Source organism: Scardinius erythrophthalmus, assembly GCF_964197995.2.
Source record: "Scardinius erythrophthalmus genome assembly, chromosome: 8".
Classification (NCBI taxonomy): Eukaryota; Metazoa; Chordata; class Actinopteri; order Cypriniformes; family Leuciscidae; genus Scardinius; species Scardinius erythrophthalmus.
The window spans coordinates 45,422,742-45,438,265 of record NC_138228.1 but is presented as its reverse complement, the minus strand read 5'-3'; the positions used below and the strand labels follow the sequence as shown (position 1 = coordinate 45,438,265).

General features: G+C 39.8%; 1 protein-coding gene across 4 annotated transcripts in view; it reads left to right on the top strand.

Annotated features, from left to right (window-relative positions):
- The window catches only part of kirrel3b (kirre like nephrin family adhesion molecule 3b), a 211,459-nt gene that overhangs the window by 121,488 nt on the left and 74,447 nt on the right, over positions 1–15,524 (top strand). For all 4 annotated transcript variants that reach the window (XM_081372332.1, XM_081372331.1, XM_081372329.1 and 1 more), the window contains exons 2-3: positions 3,395–3,544; positions 12,259–12,408. In XM_081372332.1, coding sequence (XP_081228458.1) covers positions 3,395–3,544; positions 12,259–12,408 — 300 coding nt within the window. The remainder of the gene's footprint in view (positions 1–3,394; positions 3,545–12,258; positions 12,409–15,524) is intronic.

Sequence of the window (15,524 nt, the reverse complement as noted above, 5' to 3'; positions counted from 1 at the left end):
AATTTGGGGGTATGGTTTATTAATCTGTGCGTGTTTTGTTAAACTGAGGGAACAATCTAAGAATCTGTGAGTAAGGTTTATAAACCGAGGGGATGAACTGATGTAGTACAGTATAGTAGGGCTGTTCAATAGGGAAAATCAGACATTATGATTAGGGATGCATCATTATTAAAATTTTGACCGACAGGATAAGTTATTTTCAGTTTAGCCATTGTGACATTATATATCCATTTTCAGTTTAGCCATTGTGACATTATATATCCATTTTCGTACAAAACGAAAATGGATATTCTTTTTGAGGTTTTGCCAAAGACTAAATTATGTTAATCAACATGAATAATTGTGATCACAACATCAAAGGCAATAATTGACATTTATGATTTGTCATAGTTGTGCTGCACTACCGTATTGCCATCCACTTTGAATATTGCCACATACTACTGTATATGACAGCATGCCCACGATACAACTAAACATTGCCAGAGCCTGGATCTCTCCTTTGCTCATTCGTCAACATAGCATCTCTTGTGTTCATGAAATAGTCAGTTCAAACAGAAACACATACTTTAAGATTGCCTGTTTTTGAACATTTCCAAACAGTTATGTTCTGACTAAAACAGGCATTTCTTAACCAAAGAGAAGGCTATGCCACTACTGTTAGGACTAAAGGATTCAGAGCACTAACAGTAAGCATTGTTGGCTGACGATTAAATATGCTAGAACTGCGCACTTTCCTATTTGATCCATCTAACCCCATAATGAACCCTCCGCTATAAATACTTTGGGTGAGGAAACTTCTTGTCTCTGTTTCATGCAGTGGCAAATCACTATTTTCCACATCTCTGGCATCTCTAAAATGGAAGCACGTCTGTGATTGTGGATTAAAGACAGAGGTCATGGGATTCATAAAAAAAGCAATCTCTACATTTTTACTTTGTTATTCTAACTAGCCATATTAAAAATAATCAGCGTTCATCATAATAATTAGCAGTGTGTTGGAATCTAAGACCAGAGAGGGTCAATCTTCTCCTAATCAAACTCATTTGTGCAGTGGGTATTTGAGGGAAGTTAAGATGTCAGAGGTTAACAAGTGCACTGAGCGCAATAACAGCAGAGGGGTCGGCTACTGCACAGAATGGACGATACGATAATGCACATCTCGCAGTGGAAGAGACAGCAGAAAAGAAAGAAGAACAATGACACATTCATCTACACTCAGTATTCCTATAATGTGACAAGACAAGCAGAAACCTGATGTCTCTCGGCAGCCTGGAAGCGGGTCTGCTGCGATTCACAGTTCCTACATCTACAGTCTCTGCGAGTAATCAACAGAGGACCTTCACAGCAAACACACACAAACACGCTCATACAAATAAACCAGCTTACAGCGCAGAATGAGAAACGCTGAAGTGTCCAGGCAAGCCTGCTAGCCTTCAAAAATGAACAGCCCAATATATTTACAAGAATTCATAGTGCATCTTTGCAGTTGTTGATTTAATAATGGCTTGTTGGAGCAGCAGACGTTGGGTTTCGCCAGGGAGAATTTGTATAAATCAATCTGTGGTCTCATGTTTAGCTTTTAACAAGCCATTCATCACATTTTACTGGAGGCAGGACAGAGGTATGACTGATTTGTTTACTAATCCATGGAATTCACAGCATTAAAGACATGCTGCTGGATTCTGGCAATTAATTATTTCCTCCCTGTGTGTTTAATTTAACATTAATCTAGAAAATGTCATGTTTTATAGGTATTAGCACATTTCTTACAGATTCGCACACAGATGTGTCCCTAGCAGAGAATTTGCATATAGACTCCAACTGTTTTCAAATAAAGGTAATTGGTTACTACAGAGTACGGGCTGACCCTAACTCCAATAGGGATGTGCAAAATTACATATTTTCATATGCGTCTGAATGAGTCAGTCTCAACCTTGTATAATTAGCTTCATGTCCACAACACACCGATCAGAAGTGTGCATTCGCATACGGCAGGTTCTTGTGTTCATTAACTGCTCGACAGAGCGGAAAAGAAAACGTTCTCAATTATTTTAAAAGATTAACTTTTTAATTTGACATGCAAAGGTAAAGCAAAAAAAGAAGAAAATAAAAATATCCATTTCTAAACTCTAACATTACCTATAACAGATGACAGATCACTCTAAATTGTAATGTGGACTCATGTATTTTCTGTAAAGCTGCTTTGAAATGATGTGTATTGTGAAAAGTGCTATGCAAATATGAATTTAATATTAAAATTTGGTGGGGGGAAAAGCAAATCTTATTTTATAAATGTATTGGATTTTTTTATGAACCACTTTACTATATGTATACTGTTTTTGGCCCTGAATAATATGGAGCAACATAATATTACCATCTGATTCCATCTCTGTACAGTGGCACCGGCCCCAGTACTTTTTTTTTTTTTTTTTTTTGTAAGGAATCAACATCCTCCAAAGGCTGTTTTGTCATATATTTTGCTTATTTCTGGGGACATTTCTTTTTAGTAAAGTATAACTAAGTTAGAAACACACACACATACAGTACATCAAGAAACAGAGGGTGGTATGTGTTCCACAGAAATGAGTATTGATTAAGACATACACTGAGATTTAAAGTGTAATGAGAAATATGAGCCATCTTCTTCAATTGTAGATAGGCACACATCAGGGACAGCTGCAGAGTTCAGCATGACTGCCAGTGTGACTCCCATTATTATCAGTACTGCCAGCAAGAAACTCGTCATCTCTCCGGTGAGACAACTCATTGCAAAATTGATAGCTGATGTCAACCATTGTATTTTTGAATGTGCGTGTTTGTGACTACACATGCAATATGTACCACTGGAGTTTGAAATACAAGACATTTGTCTTCTAACTAGATTCCCTTTGGAGACAGAAATCTTTGGGGCCAACTGCCAATGCTAACCAGTCAAACCTGGACCGCCCGAGTGACAGGTGCTGGTATCTTTGTGCCCACCGGTGGAAAGATACAGGAATACAGCAGCTATTTTCCTTCTCTTACTCCTTCTCGTATCCGTGAAACCTTTCTTTAAGAGGCGTCTTGCGTTATTGCTGACAGCCTTCTCAGACCACTCATCTCTAATGGAGTTTAACTTCATTTGCTTCATGTACTTTTCTATGTGTGAAAGATGCAATGTTGACAGGCTGAAGAGAGGCCTTTAGTGCACTTCAACATTGCGTTTTAATCACACTTGAGTACTTAAGAGTTATTCAATGCATACATTTTTCAAATGAGGTCATGTAACATTAACCATTTCATAATGGATCTGATGTGTTTAAGACACCTCAGTATGAGACAAGAGCTGCACAAGTACAAGGCTGTAGTTCAAACATTAATGTTTAACTCTTTCTTTCTGTCTCGTTTGTTTCAGGAGTGAATGCCGTGTTCTCACAGCAGCCTCAGGACTTGGTAGTCGTGGCTGGTCAGCCTGTGACGCTACCCTGCTCCATCCCTGGATACCATGGTGTTGTGCTGTGGATCAAAGATGGCCTCGCTTTGGGCGTCGGAAGAGATCTTGCAGGTAATAAAGTCGCAAACAGTTTAGTATTATTTAACAAACTCTACTGAAAATGTTACCAGTTTATGTTATGATTTTGATGCTAATCTACCCATTGAGCTTCTTATGTAGTTTTAACAATCAACAATATATAATAAAGAACATCATGGTAGATTTTCTTAACCATTCATCTTTACTTGTAAGACCATCCTGCTTGATTAACTTAAACACCTTCACAAAAACGACCATGCAGGTCATCTAGCTTTACAACTTTACAAGAAAGACTGCCCTAGTCGACCAACTTAACTAGCTTAACCAGGTACATACAAACGACAGGTGACAAGCTTCACCGTCTCCTCAAGAAAGACCAACTTAACTAGCCTCACCAGAAAGACCACGCTGGTATAGCTTAAAAGGAAATACCTAAAGGAAACACATAACCTGAGAATGGGCCTGAACACCACGTTGCTAACCACTTTACAGGAAAGGCTGTGCTAATCAAGCAACTTTACTAACTTAACAAGAACGGTCATGCTGGATCATGATCCTTACCAGGTTTACATGAAACAATGCCAGTTGACAAGTTTCACCGTCCCCAAAAGATGCATGTTCTGATTTGTGTGTGGAACAACAATCCTGTCCGAAAATTTTATCATAACCATATCCCTACCGCTAAACCTAACCATACCCATAAATTATCCCTAAAATCAGATGGAAATTATAGGTGAATTATACTGATGTAGAAGCACCTAACCCTGGTTGTAAGCCTAAACTTGACACATACTGTAAATCTATCCTTCAAATATGATTGGTTGATTGGAATGTTGATCCAGGAACATATTGCACTTGGTGAAATCAGGTTCTGCTTGCTTAACCATCATTACAGGAAAGATCATGCCAGTCGACCATCCAAACCTACTAAGCGTCATCTGCTACACTAGCACTAACCTGCATAAGCTAGTCAATGTCAGCATGAACATTCATAACGGTCTTTCTATGGTCAAATAAGCTTGTTTTAAAATGCAAACAATTTACCCTAGTGACTGAGCGAGAGGCAAACGTGTCCACAGCTCCAGCTAATTTTATTGAATTTTACACTTCAACTAGCAGCCGGTCTTCATCTGCCTCTCAAATAACCAAATTGGTTTTTAAACAAGGCTTTTGTAATTAAAGCTGACTTTGGTACACAAGTTTAAGCCAGAGGGTGTGATTGCTTTTTAAAAACTGTTGAATTGGTGCCAGGCGCAGAAGGACAAGAGCAACTAAAATATAACCTCTTAAGTACTTTTAACTGTTAATAGCTTGTGAAGTGTGAGGCTCTTCTAGACTAGCAAAGTGCTGCTTGTTTGGTTAATTGCTTAAGCTAACAACCATTGGATTCTCGTTCCTTCCACCTACAGACGTTGAACATCACGAACTTATTCATAGTCAGGTTGATCAGAAACAGTTGGTCCCTCTTTATGACATTTACATTGGATTTCCTGGATTACAGCGCAGTTTGGAAAGAGCAGGTGTGAGCATCACTTTGAAAAGTGTAGATTAACAAAGGCCTAGAGACTCTAGCATGATTCCATAAACTCGATGGGTCGCATAAAGGGGAACTCAACCTTTTACTCCATTTTTCTATCACAGATGCAGCTCTGCCAAGCGTCCTGGGATATTTCCAGCGCAAAGCATGACGTAAAGCCCAGTTGGCCTCTTTAAAAACAGTTGCTGGGCTTATCCTTGCAATTAAATATGTATTCCGCTGGAGATCACAGGTCTTTTTGCCTCTGACCTTTGGTGGCTGCTGCTCTGTGCCTTTTTGACACTGATACTGGCCTTTAATTAGACCCCAATAGGCAACTGAGCCCTGATAAATCCATTCCGCTCCCGAGTTTGTCATTATCAGGCTCCTGGGAGCTGGGCCCTGGCAGTGTAAACACTGGGAGAAGAGCTTTAAAAGTGGTCAAAGAGGAAGAGAGGGTGAATTGAAGCCGGGGTGGGGGTTGGGAGGTGAGAAGAGGTTCTGCGCTTGCGGGACTCACGATTATGAGAAGAGAGACAGAGAGCGGCACTTAACGGCACATCAGCTGCAGTTTAACAGTCACGGCCGGGAGCCGAGGGCCGACCCAATCCGAGGCGAGCCAGCCCCATCTAGCTCTTTATGCGGATCAATGGCGGGCCAGCGCTCAGAGGGCCATGAAGAATTTCAATGAAGTCCTGCGCTCTCTCCGTCTCTCTTTTTTTATGGCATGCAATTTTTTCCGAGTTGCCAAGAGCCCGTGCTTTAGACAAAAGAGCACTTTAAAAGCAAGCTTCGGGTACAAGGGCGGAGGTGCATTGCTTTTACATGAATGACACTTTACAGAATAAAACTGCACAGCTGCTCCTTTTATCAGTCTTGCCTGCGTCAACAAGTAACACTGCGTCCAATAAAGAAAATTGACACATCTACGACTACGCACTCCAAGCTAGCAGCTGCACACATAAAAAAAGAGGCGACTACAACAGCTCAAAGCTCCACATTTCAATATCAGCCTACTCAGCTATTCATGGAAGAGGCTTCTCTCATTCAGTGCTGTTTCAATTTGGGAGAACATTGATTAAAATGAGAAATCGCAAACAATATGTTTAATAAATCAGCAGACAAAAGAGGCTGATTCGTATCGGTCCCCACATTCTTCGTCCTTTTGCTCCTGCTTCTAATTAAAGACATCAGTTCAATGCTGCCACAAACAAACAAATAAAAGTCATGAATATGCATTGTGTGGATTGCTGGTGCAAACGTGAATTTCCAAACATAACCAGACAGGGAGACTGCACAAGCATGCTTGGACATAAAGAGCACAGCAGAATGCTGATTCCGATTTTGATGCATTGTTTTATTTACACTTGGCACATCAGTAATCCAAACAGTAGCTTTCGGATTTGTGCTGCTCACTTCAAAGCCAACGTTTTGTGGGAGAGCAAAAAAGAAAAAATCCATAGAAAGCAACACTCAAAGAGCAATGTCAAATGTCCTTTTCTACTAAGATTTTTACAACATCAAAATTTCAGTAGCTGATACTAATCCAGTTTTGCAGCCATGTTATACATTACACTATTAGTAAAGAAATCTCTCTCTCTCTCTCTCTCTCTCTCTCTCTCTCTATATATATATATATATATATATGTGGCATCTGAGACAATTACAGTTACCAAAGCACCGACTACGCCACCTTGGGAGTTTCACCCCAGGAATTATGCCTAAAGGCTACACAGGTTCACCACCAAGGCAGTTATAAATGGGAGACAAAGACTTGTGTACAAAGTTACAAAAAGTGCTTTATTTTAATCAGTTTAAAATAACAATCCAGTGCTTAACAACAGATTGGGGCACACACACGTACTCACACACACACACACGACAATCCACAGGGCTACAACCTTACTTCAGGTTAATTAGGTGAAAGATCAAATCCAGTTTGTGCCACACACACTTGTACTAATGTGAGATCTCATGCATACAGCAAAGCACTGCAATCCGTGAGAAACACCACCACCGCACGTCACACGCCCTCGTCCCGAGTAAACCTGCAGCTCCTGAGGAATACACACGCACACGCCAAACATAAGTTAGTAACAATGTTAAATTTTGCAACCAAACAGCCACATAAAAGAAAGACTTCAGATTAAGTTTACTAAACCATTAAGAATCATCAGAAAACAAAAATAGGAAAAAATAAACAGATATCTGAAAATGGTAAGACAGCTACAACCATCAAGCCAATTAAATCAAACCAATAATTAAATTAAGTTGAAATTATAAGGTCAGCTGACTAATCAGAAAAATAAACAATACTCAATACACCCAAGATAAATGGTTTCTTTTCAAAATGAAAAGGAATCAGCCACTGAGTTATAACACAAAAATAAGTAAATCACAACAAAAACACAACATGAAACAAAATAAACAAATGCCCTTAAAGAAAAGAGCTCAACCACACAAACCAAAACAACAGAAAAAAATAATAATATTCCACATGCCCCAATAGACGGGAGTACGCTCAAAAGCGATCCTGATGAAGACAGCACACTGGACGTGTGCTCCTCGTGGGAACAAAGCAGCGATATAATCGTGAAAGCGAAGCCACACTTTCTCCTAAAATTTAAACAAACAATTAAAAAGAGACGGCATGCAAAATCATTCGTCGAGACTTACGAACAAAGAGATTTTGCACTTACCAGCAGGTCGTTGCGGAACTGACTAGTCAACACATTCAAGCACTCGGTTTAAAAGGAATAATGATCCAGTGTACGTTCTTATACACTAACGCCCTAAAGCCATATTAACAGTCATTAACATTGCCAAATGCTGAAATTACATAAGATTTTAATTAAACATACGTACCAGGCCGACAAGAGAAGGTAACACGCCAACGTAAAAGGCAAGATTAGAGGGCATGCGCACATACGAGTATAAAACTCGCTTACGGAGTGACAAAGCCACACGGGAGGGGAACAGCAAATGGAAAGTGAAGCTACCTAAACAAAACACTCCTGTTAGCGTTTACACATCAACTCTTAACTGCCAATACATCACTTTTTCCTACCTGAAATGCTTCACCCCAATCACAAACCCAGCCAGGAGAGGAGACAGCACCCCAGAGGGGAGTCGCTTACCTGAGCTACGAATGTGTGACGCTTATATGTGTACGTAACACGGCGCCCATTACTGACATCACACAAGCGTCATAACTCTCATGTCACATAAATATATATAAGTACATGCAAGTACATGCAAACAGTATTAGTAAATTGTTAGGTTAGAGTTCAGGTTAGTAGAATAATTTGGCATGTACTTGCAAAGTTAGTTAGTCAGTTAGTCTGTTGGGGAGCATCAGAATAAAGTGATAGCAGATATTAAGCAGACAGTCTACTAATACTCTAATGAATACTATCAAAATAAAATGTTACCTTAAATCTTTTTAAAATCTAAATACTCAAGTACCATCCCTGCTATCTACAAAATATATCCATATTTTGGTTCCTTGAATCTATTTTGGTTCCCAGAATCAAAGCTAATGGAGGAAAATAACAGTCATGTATGTAATTATCACATTCTCTCTCAATCATTTGCTCTGTTTGAGCCGACAGGCAGATACACTCACTTGTTCCCTCGAACCATTAATCACTGCGTCACGTCTCCATTCACGGCCCTTTCCCCCTTCCATCGATCCGACATACAGACTAATCCTTTCCTGTCCTGATGGATTCATTAACTCTAATAGGGCTATTTTATATTGTTTGCTTTGGTTGACGTGGGTTGTCTTAGGGATTCATTGTGATCAATGACAGAATTATTCCATTCTTCTCTCTGACATCCTCTGTTGTGCATTTCTTGGGTGAACCGTGCATGATTTATATAATGATATCTTAATCTAAGAGGTGTCCAGATGAGAGATGAAATGTGCATCATACTGATAGAATACACAAATCTGGGTTCATAAAGAACTGCATTTGTATGGGCCAAGCTCAGATAATGATACAGGTGGGTGGATTGAATCTCTAGATCACAGTTAATCATTGTTTGTTATTTGACTGGCGTCAGCTTGCATAAAGACTAGCTAGGATTGCTCCTTCACTTTATTACAGGATCACTGTAGGAAGTAAATCCCTGCTGATTTCAAACTCACACATTCAAAGCCTACTTGCTTTATTGAGGGTTTGTGTGTGTGTGTGACTTTTAAGTGTGCCCCACTCAGTGAACAAGCAAACAAATAAATAGCACATTATATTGTATTATGATATGACGTATGTAAAATAAGAGCCTGCCTGGGTCAAAGCAATGCATTGCGGTAGAGTCCATGTTGCTAAGTAGCGTTTGCAAATGACTGTGTATTCATATTGCTTGATAAAGCAGTAATGTCTTCAGAAGCCAGTGCATATATTCTGCATCCATCTGAGAAATAAGACCTCAAGATTTGCAGCTAGGCATTAAGTGGCAATAGATGCCGCCTGCAACAAACCCATCAATCTCTCATCAGGAATAAACACAGTATCGAACCAAGTCAATGGCCATTAAAATGACTCCGTAAGCTTCATTTGCTTTGACTGGCGGACACCATAAACAGTGCTTGATTTGGCTATGTTCACGTTACAGGTCTTAAATTGTAACCTGGCAGTTGCCAAGGTTAATTGTATTGCCCAGAGGTTGACTTAATGGAGTTTTCAGTACGAGTCTGAACGATTTCTCAGACTGCCACTGACAATTGTAACAAACAGTAAGAGTACAATTAACATGGGATAGGATAACTATTATTTTGTATTTTGAGTGAATTTGATGAGAAATTTCTGATTGCAGACTTTTGGGATCACTTCTGAATCTCTCAAGTAGACATCATTTTGAGAGCAGGAGATTTAAACGAAAGTCTCTGTTTGCTCTCCATTTAATCTCTGTGACATCTAAAATAAACTACAGAGATATTAAACATATCATTTTTATTTCCAGTTTATTTACTCTCAACACAAATTCTCAAACAGAAAACAAATTAGGTCAAAAATAGGTAAATAACTGGCCACTTATATCATGTAGTGTCAACATAGGCTGTTCCTTTTACATAACGTATCTCATCATCTTTTTGGTAAGACCTTCAAAACAACTTTCCAATGTAGTGCAGCTGATTTGGGCACAGTCTGTTTTTGATGGCTTATTAAATGTTTGTTTTTTGGTTCATCCTGCCCATTTTCTGTCTCCCACTCACTTAGAGAAATTAAAAGCTGTATGTGGGCAGATAAAACACATTGCACCATAATCGTCTGCTGCTCTCTCCTCAATAGGGGAAATGAGAGACACTTCATGGTCTATTAAAAGTGAATGGGATCCAATGAGGCAACAGGCAATAATTGGCATTTTCTGGCACAGTGATTTCAACAGGCAGGCTCAAGGACTTAAAAGCCATTAGTCCAGTCCAGTCTATTTTTCACTCCTTTCTTCAGCAATATGTTAAAGCACATCCCTCTTTCAAGCCTCATTGCTGTAGATTACAGTGATGGCTGCAGTAATAGCCCCGTGGTAGAGTTTGGGAATAGGTTGGACTTCGTACCACACAGCACTCGAAAAGATATAGGTGATATCGGGATGCCCTTTCAAATTGACAATGGGTGATACATCTCTAAACAAGTGGATTCAGTTATATAAACCCAATCAACCACAAAAATACATGCTGTTTTGAATCCTTTCAGTTTGAAACACGTATGCTTTTCGGAGCCAACAACACTTTAAATAGAAAATGGACTTGCTGGTGTTGAGTGCCCTGAGAGCAAGAGGGTGCATGACGATTATGTCACAGAGAATTCTCTGGAGCGAACATGAATCATATCGATGGATGCTGTAAAAATCAATATTCTGCCACAGGTCATTCACTGGCAAAGATTCAAATGGCTGCTCTGTGGAGACTGGAAGCAGGAACTTGAAGCGAGATCACTTCTGAAGGTGTAAATTTAGCCACATAAAAAGCAATATTGAATTAAATTGAGGGGAAAATGCACAGCGCTCCGTTCTGTAGAGAAATACGCTGAGATCAGCTTCTGATGCTATTAAATCCGTATCACCCATCAGCCATCAATTACTGTCTTGACTTGGAAAGAGAGGCTGCACTAACAGCAATGACAGCACTTTTTAGGGGTCTCATTGGAAATTGCAGATCTCTCATAATTAGAAGTATTTGCCTCCTGAGAGACATTAAAGACGTTCACACGGAGAGCTTGTGAAATGTACCGTAAAGTATGACACAATCAAACGTCTCCTCCCCAATTTACATTTCCTATAGTGACAAACCAAGCTTCTGCATTCGCTCCTTATGCAAATTCCAAGGAAATAGTCTGCTGATGGGTTTTAAAGGCCCTCGGATCTGCTTGCTGTTGTAAAACAGTCAGTTTTCCCTGAAATACAACCTGCTGAATGTATTATTAAACCGCAAATCACCGTTCCTCTGCATCAGTAGAACACATCTCAATCTTCTTGGCTCTGTGTGCTGCTTACTAAGTACTACACCTACAGCAGGACGCCTGAGGAGCAGCTGAACATATTATAGCAAAACCAGCAGATTGCCTCACCTCAATCAACCATCATCTCACCTCAATCATCAGTGCGGCTCACTTCAACCAGCACAAAGTCTCACTCCAACCAGCACAAAATCACACCCCAACCTTCAGAAAGTCTCACCCTAACCGGCAGAAAGTCTCACCAAAACCGGCAGAAAGATTCACACATCTGCTCATCTTTCGTTTATTTTAGAAAGGTCACAGATGTGCAGATTCTTGTCTCACATTGGGTGTTTTTATTGTCCTGAGGGAAACAAGTCATCAATATTTTAACTTTGCAGAAGAAGGGGTTGAAAGCCTTTTTTTGGACTTGCTACTTTTCATTGTTTTCCACACATCCACGAAAGCAGACGAAATCTCCTGTATCTCAGATACAAATAATATACAATAAATTCAACTGATGTCCTTTGATATCGCAGTGGTTGCTAACAAACAGCCACTGTTGCATCAGCCTCCAACACTTACTCCCTGTGGCATTCGAGGATTACCTTACACTGTCATGAAAAACTCTTTAATTTAGGTGCTCGGTTAGTGCGACTCTGAAACTGACAAGCTGCAATTTCCCTGGATTTTATCTACCTCGAAACGTTTAAAAATACACAAAATGCATTTTTAAAGCAGTGTCACTGCTGGTCTTGGGCCATTAACCAGTCAACTTCCCTGTTTTCCAGGTTATCCTCGCTATGCTGTGGTTGGGGATCATGGAACTGGCGAGCACCACCTGCGAATCCAGAGGGTGGAGCTGATGGATGATGCTGTGTTTGAGTGCCAGGCCATCCAGGCCGCCATGAGGTCCCGTCCCGCTCGACTTACTGTCCTAGGTTAGTCACAACTGCGGGTAAAAATGAAGACTGCCAATAGCTTATTTGCATACTTTTATCAAAAGCTTATTTGCAAAAATGTCCCTTTCTTAACATTCAGTTACATTTTCTAATTTATTTTATTACTAATTATCTTCCAAATAGCATCCTCAAATTAAATCAAAATATGCACATAGACTGATTACAGTGATCTCAAACTATCCTTGAGAATGAGATCAGCGAAAAATAATGTATAGTATTAAAAATAGATTTTTCACTGACCAAACTCCCCTGCAGTACCATAAGTTCTCACTTTTAATTTCCTGCTGCAAATCCCACTGTCTTCATTATTAAACCAGAGAGGTCATTGAATCTTAATTAAGTTTTATTGGGTTATTATTCAGCGTTGCTGTATCTGCGATATTGGGCAGCAACAGTGTTATCTGTGCTGAGGTTGTAATCAACCACCTGGTAGGTTTATCTGCTCAAAAAAAAAGAAAAAGAAAAAGACCACCCACACCCACCAAGTTATAGCTCTTCCCCGCACCAGTGGGCAAAACTGTGGGTTACTGAGAAAGCACTGAGTGGGCTTAAGATTGGGGAGGTGTTATATAAGTGGTGGGGTAAGCCATGGAGCGCATGTGCTCGCAAGCCGGAATGTGATTTGCTTTATTGATCTCCACTAATGAAAAGTTAAAATAATGACCTGCATGGGAGGATGTAGTGAGGGAAATTAGAGGAAGAAAGAAGACAAATTACGTGGTCTGCGGTTTCTCTCTGCTGCTCCCTCTACAAATGACTTATTTGCATTTAGCATAGACAAAATAGTCGCCTAAATCCCACTGCTACAAGTATCACAACCACCTTATGACCGGAACATCATTCACCACTGTCAACTTGCAAATATGTTTGATTGGTGAATTGACTGGAGGAAATGATTTGAAAGCGATGATGCACAGGCTGTTTTGTTTATCATGATTCTCTCCTGCTGTGGTCATTATTAATTGGGCCTTAATTAGTTCTGCTTTAGAACTGCCTCAATGGGCACTGATAACGCTAATTATCCCCCACAAACTTAAAACCAAGAACCTCAAGTTCATCCCAGTCTAGTTTAATTTCCTGTCAAGTTGGACACCAGGGGGCTAGTGGCTTTGTGATCATTGTGGCTATTCAGTGATTTATTTCATGAGCCTAGACAAGGATCATGTCATTGTATGGTTGCACTTTATGTGTACTGTACATGCACTTTCATTGTACTTAAAGTGTACCTACCCACAAAAGTACTGAGAAGTGTAAGATATCTACATGGGTTATGTTAAGGTTTAGGGGTAGGTTCTTGGTTAGTTAGTGTCATTACTACAATAAGTAGATAGTATGTTTATGCGAAACAGGACTGTAAATTAAAGTGCTACCCATTGTATTATGAAAACATACTGTAACCTCCGGAACTCAAAATATCCTCCCCAATAAAAAGGACGAACAAACTAAGCTGGAAAAACTCATTCTTAACTTCCAAGACTTTTAGATGTCAGTCAAAAGAATATATTTGAACAACAATATGTAGATATCAGTAATGTGGCTTAAAGAAACTAAGAAAAAAAGAGAGAAAAAAAATAATGATACAATAAAAATATGTCTTTCAAATGATATGCTGTTCCTGGGTGTGTAGCACCTGCAACTCCGCAGATCCTCCTGACAGATCTAAATGTTAATAATGAGTGGTTGAAAATAATAAGAAAATTAAAATAAAGCATGACTATCTAAACCAGGGGTGTCCAATCCTGCTCCTGGAGGGCCACTGTCCTGCAGAGTTTAACTCCAACCCCAATTAAACACACCTGAACCAGATAATCAAGGTCTTACTAGGCCTTGATTATCTGGTTCAAGTGTGTTTAATTGGGGTTGGAGCTAAACTCTGCAGGACAGTGGCCCTCCAGGACCGAGTTTGGACACCCCTGATCTAAACAGTAGCTATCCACTTAAGCCTCAATGTTTTGGGGGAAAAAATAGGTGACCAGATCTTCTAACCTGTGCTTGTAATATATGCAAGCTCTGTAGCAGAGTGATCTCTTGGCTGTCTTTTACAATGTCAAGAAGCCTGGTCTGAGCAGTAGTGATGACAGGAATGGGAGTGTGACTCCCGCTCTTCCTAGTATTTCTTACCTGACAGCTGAAGTGGTCCCTCAACCCCTCGCTTCATGACTCAGCCTTCCCTCACACACCGCCTGAAGGCTGAGGTTAGGGCAGGTGTACTCTCTACAGACTTCCACATATAGCCTGGATCAGCCAATCCCGATAGAGGCTTTGATATCTGATCAAGCGTTTGAAAGTGGAGAAAACTGAATCCCAACTGTGAATTATCCTGAATACAAAATTTCTGAACCACTGATGGTTGCTTGCTAGAAAAACTTGGGCAAAGCTTATTAAAAAAAAAAAAACTTTCCTTCATCAAAGAAAAAAACACATCATCATGTCCGCCATGACACGAGATGGTAAAATCTGCTCACTATAGCCAGACTCCTGAATTTTGAACTCTACCTATGCAGAACTCTGGGATTTAGTGGGTTAACTTCAAGAGGTCACTTTTTCAGAATTATTACTTTAGCAGTTTCTACCTAGCCCTGTGGGCTAATTATATACTCTCTAAAACATTGCCATCCTTGTCTTCTTACGTGTCCACTCAACATTAATCTCAGGCCATGTGAAAATGGACAGCAGAGTAATGAAGAGACAGAGATCGTCTCTGGCCTTATGAAACTATCAAAGTTAAAGACTTAAAGATTTTGAATCTCAATTTTGCTCTTTCTAATGGTTCTCATTGCTCTTCCCTACGATAAAAAGTAAGTATGCAAAGTGATAGCATAAGCAGTCAGACGATCTCTTATTCTGTTATCTTACAAGTGCTCATTAGAAAATATTTGCTTTTCTAGGGATTAAATCCTTGGAAGATGCAAGGGCTAAATCTACCCCACTCATTTATCCTTCCCTTTCGCAAAAATGAATAATTATGATTTCACAACTAATGGAAGATCAAGTGTCCTTGCGGGAAAAATAAATAGGTGAAGACACTTGGAATGTGTATTACTTCGCATTTGGAAGTCTCAAAGTCTTAGCCTATCATTTGATAAACAGCTTCA